This window comes from Aegilops tauschii, chromosome 7 (assembly GCF_002575655.3).
Source record: "Aegilops tauschii subsp. strangulata cultivar AL8/78 chromosome 7, Aet v6.0, whole genome shotgun sequence".
Taxonomy (NCBI): domain Eukaryota; kingdom Viridiplantae; phylum Streptophyta; class Magnoliopsida; order Poales; family Poaceae; genus Aegilops; species Aegilops tauschii.
Window position 1 is genome coordinate 573,869,026 of NC_053041.3, and position 7,701 is coordinate 573,876,726.

A 7,701-nucleotide genomic window follows, 5' to 3' on the forward strand; every position below is an offset into this window, starting at 1 on the left:
AACTCCGTATGTGTTATGTAATCTTTGTCATTTGAACTTCGTGAGAACTTCGTGTCGTATGTCATTTGAAGTAAGCTATGTTGTGTGTTTGTTCTATGTCATTTCAATTAAGTTATGTTTTGTTGTATGTCATTTAAAGTAAGCTACGTTGTGTGTTTGTTATATAAATCAAGTTATGTTTTGTTGTATGTCATTTAAAGTAAGCTGTGTTGTATGTTTTTTTTATGTCATTTTGAACTGAGTTATGTTTTGTTGTAGGATGGAAAACAAGGTGAGCTTGAAGAAAGCATATGAGACATGTGAAGAAAGTCGACGCTGTCATATGATGAGTGAGCTTCAAAAATGGATTAAGAGCTGTGAAGAGGCGAACGTTGCTATGAGAAATTTCAACCCGTATCACTTTTGTGATTACCCTGAAAGGCTTGTCAAAAAAAGAGAAAGTGCTTGATGAGTTGCAAAAGAATGAAGATGATTGTAAGGCTAGCTCGTGAAGATATGGTGGTGGATAGCACCTCAAATGATCAACAATGAACCCACGTTCCTTGTTGTTAGTGGTCTTGAATCATGTTCGCGAGTCGCACCGATCTGCCTGATGCATGCCTTAAGAACTAACACCAAGCAGGCACTAGAGAGATGAAAACCGATCGACCTGTTTCACAAATATCATCAAGATCCGCATGTAAGCAGTGTAGATTTTTGAAGAAGTGAAGCCAAAAAGAACAATCGCCCGTAACTTGGAGCTAATCAAGTCCCCACCTAGCTACTTGTCTTCTCAATCCCTCCCTTTTGCGAAATCCAGAAAAGAAAAATGAGGAACACCATGCTTTGCAAATCTCAGCTAGGCTCCAGTCTTTTCTTAATACATCTGCAAGGGCCAAGGCGATGATTTATGTCGACCGGATGAACTCAACGTGCTGAATAGAAGATTAGAGATGAGCAGAAAAAATCTTTTTTTTTGAGGGGGATGGGGTGGGGGCAATGCCCCTCTCACCCTCAACAGTGCATGTAGCTCCGCCACTGAGCTCCATCACTTTTTTTATCTGGACTACATATGTTGTTCAAAAGTTTTTGAGGTACAGATAAAGTATTTGGTGTCCATGCAATTTTAGAAAAACCTGTTATTCGATGCATGCATGCACGTGGACAGAAGCTATAATATGTGCACCCATATTTTTAGGAAAATCAAGGTTCATAAAAAATTTTGAAAACTTAGAACAATTTTTGAAACTGTTGAACATTTTATTGAAACTACGAACATAAGTAAAACTGAAAATGGAGAACATTTTTTAAAATTCCTGAAGAAATTTTGAAATTGTAAACAATGTTTTAAATCCAGATTTTTAAAAAAATTCTTGGAAAGATATCAAACACAACATTTTTTGATTGAGAACATATTTTAAAATTGGAAACAATTTTTGAAAACAAGAACATATTATGAAATTCAGAACAATTTTTTGAAATATTCAAACAAAAGAAAAAAGGAAATAAAAAAGAATCAGAAATAAAAAATAAAACTTAAAGGAAAAATAAAAATAAAAAGAAATAAAAAATATAAAAGGATAAAGGAAAAATAGAAAACCGGCTCAGAAATCTTCTAGAAGGTTCCCGAAACCGATAAAACCCGCTGGGAACCCTCTAGGAGTTCCCAAAACCTGAATGTTGTAGCTACTACAGATGGGCGACCCCAATCGCTCGCTCGGTCGACTACTATGTGCGATTGGTCAACAGTTCGACGGAAAATTCATCAAATAGGGATTTCCTCCCAATAGCCGAACAATTTGTTCCCTCTCCCATGTTGGAGGGAACGAGCGAACGAAACCAAGTACAACAGTGTGCCAAAAAAGGCCCAACTTAAGAAAACCATAGTGAATGCAAGAAAAACATAATCCAACGTAACAAGTGCCATGGCCCCACTACAGAAAAAAAAGTCATAAATGGCAAAAGAATTTGCCATGTCGGCAGTTAAAAAATACAAAACAAGACTATGTATTTTGGTTGTGTAATTTAAGTTGTCAAAATAAAAGTTTTTAGTTTTTGATGAGAATGATGCACAACTGAAAATGCTGTCAAAATCCCTCAAAAAGAAAACGGCTACATATTTGGCCTGCAGGTTCGATTCCTGATACTATGTGTATTCTGATGAACATTTTGGAACGATTAAAGCCTTTACCCCTGAAAAAGAAAAGGACGGGCGCGATTTAGCTCTCCCCATCTTGTGCGGAAGGCAGTTGCACGAATCTAAAAATAAATCGATCGATGGGCTTTCAAGTTGCCTGAGAATTGAGAATTAGCAACTCTCACGGTAGAAATATAAATGTTTGAAATGTTCTCGTTTTACAGGGTTTTTTATTGTAAGGGTGTGGCTAGGTCTCAATCGAATGAGACTTAACCAAGTCTCAGTCAAGTGATATAATATGAAAAGAAAAAATTAAAAATACTTTTTTTTTACGAATTTCCATGCAAAATCAAAGAAAGATAGCATCGACTGAGACATAACGAAGTCTTAGTGGACTGAGACTTAACAAAACTGTTTTTGTAATAGGAAAAAAAATGTTAAGCTTGTAGTCCATTGCAGCTCTTCTTGCCGAGAGAACGAGTCCACCACTGGAATCTCCTAAACAAGGCAGCATGCCTAAACTTGGATAGATCCAAGGCACCCGCCATGCGCGCGGGCGCCATGCCGTGCATGCATGCGGATGCGCCGAGAGACGGAGCGGCACATAAATAGGCGCGCGCGCCACACCGCATACGCGCGGCGGCGAGCGATCGGCGGGAAGCTGCATGCATCGCCCGTCTCCCTCGCCATCCCCACCGCCTGCCCCCTTCTGCCTCCCTCTCCTTGCCGGGTTGCAGGGCGCGCTCCAGCTCTCCGTGTTCCCCTCGCCGGGAACCTGAGCTGATCATTTCCTTTCCCACCGATCGGTCCACTAGGAGCCGACGATCGACAACAACCCAATTCGTTCCAGCTCTCGACCGCTCGTTGATCCGGCCGGCCGGGCCATGCGCTGGAGGTAAGCCGGCGCCGACACCGACATCGACTGTAGTTCTCTCTCCCCCCTCTCTCTTGTCCGGGCCGGGAGGGGAGGAGAGAAGACCAGGAGGACCGACGACACCTCGCGGCGCGACGACGGAGGAGGAGGAGTGGTGCGGGGAGACGAAGACGATCTGCTGAGATGGCGACGGCGATGGACACGACGGTGCCGAGGAGCGGGTTGGGGGAAGGCGGCGGCGGCGCCGGCGGGCTGAAGAAGGGGCCGTGGACGCAGGCGGAGGACAGGGTGCTGCTCGACCACGTGCGGCGGCACGGCGAGGGCAACTGGAACGCGGTGCGCCGGGAGACCGGGCTGCAGCGCTGCGGCAAGAGCTGCCGGCTCCGGTGGGCCAACCACCTCCGCCCCAACCTCCGCAAGGGCCCCTTCTCCCCCGAGGAGGAGCGCCTCATCCTCCGCCTCCACGGCCTCATCGGCAACAAGTGGGCGCGCATCTCAACGCACGTACGTACCAACGAAACCTGACCTCTTCTTCTTCTTCCATGGATCTTGTGTCGTATGAGTATGATGATCCGTCTCTGACAAGTGACAATATTGCATGCATGGCGGTGTACGTGTGATGGATGAAGCTCCCGGGGAGGACGGACAACGAGGTCAAGAACTTCTGGAACACGCGCCTCAAGCGCCGGCAGCGCGCCGGCCAGTCGCTCTACCCGCCGGACGTCGAGCGGGAGATCGCCTTCATGCGCGCCCAGAACATCAACCCGTTCGCCGACGCGGACGGCAACACCGCGGCGTCGCCGTTCTCGGACCCGTTCGCGCTGCCGCCCAGGCCGCCGTCGTCCACCAAACCGGCCTCTCACTCTCACTCCTCGCCGCTGATCAACCAGCACTACCCGCTCCTCAACGAGATGCAGGGGATGCAGATGCGCCACCACGCCGTCCAGCACGCGCACCCGCAGCCGGCGTTCCATCACCACCACGGAGGCATCAGGTTGCCGGGGCTCCCGCCGTTGCCGACTAGGCCGCGCGAGCTCCCTTCGAACCAAATCGAGACGGCGAGCTGCAGCGGCGGAGCCGACGGCCTGCTCGAGGCGCTGCTGCTCGGCGTCGACGAACATCAACTCCCCCGTCCCAACCATGGCGTGTGCAGGGCCGGCTCCATGCCCGATCTCATGTACGGCGGCGTCTCGAGCGGGAGCGACAGCGACGTCACCTCGCAGTTCCCTCCCGGTCCCGGAGGCCAGGATCCGCACCATGGCGGGAAATGGGACTTCCTCGTCGGTCAGTGCATTCATCCATCTCGCTGCTCTTCTTGAATTCATAAAGACTTGAGTTAATCCACATAACTAGTACCAAAACTGAGACTAGGTTAATGAATTGGTGCCATTCTTCTTCATTTTATTTTATTTTGCAAATCAGTGCCGGGTTTGGGACAGAGCACTGCAATTGGCACTGATGAACGCTTGATCGCACTTTGACAGTCTTCCTGACCGGTGGGGTCCATATGGCAGCGCTGACGTCGCAAAATAGCCACGTTGTAATGTTTGACTCCTCCGTCTTACCTTACCCCGTCTCCCCTCTCCCCGACACCGCGCTGCCCATCCATGCTCTGCTCCGGCTGGTGGTCACCGTCTCCTCGCTATCGGCCTCGGTGCCGTGCGCGAGTCCACGCCGGAAGGACTGCCCCACTGATGCAACGCAGTCCGGAAGTAGAGCATTTTCTCGTAGTCCGGACGGCGTCGCTGTGTTCTACCCGACGGCGGAGGGCTGCCGGCGCACGGCCCGCTGCCGCTGATGCCAGTCACCGAGTTGGCGCTGGCGGCGTCTGTCATGCAACATAAACACACAGTGCTGCTGCCGTGGCCGTTCTCGGCCGGATGGAGTCACCGGACCTCACATGCTCGTCTCAGCGTTCTGCTGGGGCAGCGGATTCGGACTGATGGTGGGGGCGAAGGGGCACATGATGACGAGCTTGCCGGGCTCATGGCTGCACATCAGAGATGGAAGGCCAGAAGACGCACTGCAAGTGTTCGACAGTATGATTTGGAGGGCGGCGTCGATTCTAACGAGCTGTTCGTGTTCCCAGTCGCTTTTGATGCTTGTGGATCCCTTGTTGGTCTCGGCCGTCAGCTTCAATCCTCGAAGCTCTGGCTGCTGCTTGCTTTTGCCGGTCAGTTGGTCCCGACGCCATCGTCGTCCCGGCGGTGACCCTCGTCCTCACCTCCACGCTGCTCGCCGCCTCTGCCCACTGTGTTTTACATGCTCTCTGTATTCTATATCCTCTCCGAGCCATGCCTCGCTCGGGCAGGGGCATATAGGACCAGAGTAGAGCGAGAGAGAGAGAGAGAGAGAGAGAGAGAGAGAGAGAGAGAGAGAGAGAGAGAGAGAGAGAGAGAGAGAGAGAGAGAGAGAGATGAGTCAACCATGTCCATGTGGATTTTTTTCCCATGTCAGCCTGACCAATGGCCCCACCGGTCAATGTGTGACATCCAGAACATAATCGGTACTGATTTGCCAAAAATGATTATAAAAGTGATACAAATTCCAATTGTGATAGCTCTGTGCAATTAACTTCAAAGACAGTAGAATATATCATCACCATTGAATATTTTTCCACATTATAATATACTCCTTGTTATTGTAAATGTTTCATATCATTTCTTATAACTTTGATCAAAATTTCTAAAGTTTGACTCTGAACAAAATAATATGCCAATTAAATAAAAACTGGGGTAGCATGTTTTGATTTTTGAACCAAAGTAGGAACTCGACTGATCCGATCGGTGACTCACATTTTGTTTCATGTATTGGGAAATTCATTTACCTGATGCAGATGATGTGAAGCCACCAATGAGGAGGGCGACAAGCGCGGCGGAGAACGAGACCTCCGGTATGTTCGGCGTGGCCCATGGGTCGATATCAGGGGAGTGGTTCGGTACCGGCGTTGGGTCGCCAGGGCCGTCGTCCGTCGTCACCACGGAGGATGAGTTTGGCCTCGAGATGCAGCAGCTCATGTCGTCGCTGCCACTGTCGGCCGACGAGCTTAACTGGAACGCTTAATTGGTAAAAGAAAAAGGGGAAATTAAAGACATAGGGCTGGTGTTTCTTTCTGTGGGAGCAGAAGATGCCTTCTTTTTGTATCGAGTGAGTCATATTGTCGGGTCTTGCTAATGATGCTATAAGAAGCGTTTCGCCCCATGATCAGCTTGGGTGTCAAAAAACAAACAGAGACGAAATCCCTTGTTCTTAATTGAAGGAACAAAAATAGTTTCAATTTTTTAAAGGAACAAAAATACTAATCATGCCAGTCAATTGCAATCTATGGAGGCAAGTACTCTCCCCTCACTAATCTCATCTCCTAATAAACTGAAACCATTGATTAAACTCACTACATGTAACATTCGGCGCGTTTATCCTTTTGCGTCGGCAAGACGCGAAAGCTACATATAGACAGATCTTTGCAAGGGGTTTACGAAAATCAGCTTTACAAAATTAAATTGATCATTTTCTCTAGTGAAGAGTCTAACTTCATGGAATTATCGCATCAAAGAGACCAAAATGATTGAAAGATGCAAGTTATATCATGGCCATCTAACTTTATCTTTTGCATGTTGGCATTTACATCATTGTTGTACACCGAAGGTGCAGGCCACAGTCAGGACGTCATCCAACCGGTCCATCGCCAAAACCATCTGACATAATTGACTAGCAAATAGTCAGCCTGCCCAAATCTATATCTATATTTATACCTACTAATAAAGCAAGGTGCGTTTCTCCAATTTTTTCATCCGTTCACCATCAAAATTTATTGTTCTATCCGAGGTGATACTAAATATTTGTGCGTCCGCCTGTTTTTTATTTTAGCAATCCAGATTTTTCGTATTTGGGCCGCACACGCTGTGGCCCAGCATAGCCAGCCCACTTATTTGCCTGCTCAGGAAGCTGCGAAGACACTATTTGACGCCAAGTGCGGCAGATAATGAGACCTTCGCACGGGGCGCACAAAACCGTGCCGGCCCGTTTCGTTTTTCCTTCCATTTATTTATTTTGACTATCTGCTGCACTGGGAGTAAAAAGTTCAGAATTTTGTTTTATTTTCAAATTTTAAAAAAATGTTCAGAATTACAATATTGTGTCCTTGTTTCTTAAAATGTTTGGAACAAATTCTCGTTCCCATTTTTTTTCGAAATTAAGGACATATTAAAAAAATTGGTATTTTCGAAAAAAATGCATTTTGAAAATATTTCAAATTCAAAAAATATTCCTGTTTTAGTAAAATTTTCACAAATTGAAAATAATGTCCGCGTTTAAAAATAAATTTTATAAAATTGTTCGGAATGTTCAAAACATGTTCCATTTTTAAAAGTCGGTCACAACTTCAAAAAACGTTTGTGTTTTCATAAAAGGTTCACGTCTTCAGAAAATGATGCGATTTCAGATTTTGTTCATGCTTTTTTTCAAATTGGATGGAATATTAAAAACATTGTTCGTAGTTTCAAAAAATGTCCAATTTTCCAAGAATATTCGGCAATTCATATTTTTTAAAAATTCAAACATAAATAAATCTGATGTTGTAGTATGTTCTTAAATATTCGCGTCGGCCATTCGTTAGCTGTAGGTGTTTGTTGCCATGGCTAGCAGCACGTGATCGAGTCTTTAAGGTCATCTTTTCAGTCGTTCAACCTGTCATTTTTTTGGATTATTAGTC

At 46.4% G+C, this 7,701-nt stretch overlaps 1 protein-coding gene across 1 annotated transcript; it reads left to right on the forward strand.

The window, feature by feature from the left end:
• Positions 1–3,173: 3,173 nt before the first annotated feature.
• On the forward strand, positions 3,174–6,286 carry LOC109771643 (uncharacterized). The gene is made up of 3 exons (XM_020330342.4): positions 3,174–3,494; positions 3,620–4,274; positions 5,827–6,286. Exons 1-3 carry the CDS (start codon positions 3,174–3,176, stop codon positions 6,051–6,053), a joined length of 1,203 nt encoding a protein of 400 aa, XP_020185931.1. The 3' UTR covers positions 6,054–6,286.
• The last annotated feature ends 1,415 nt before the right edge of the window (positions 6,287–7,701 follow it).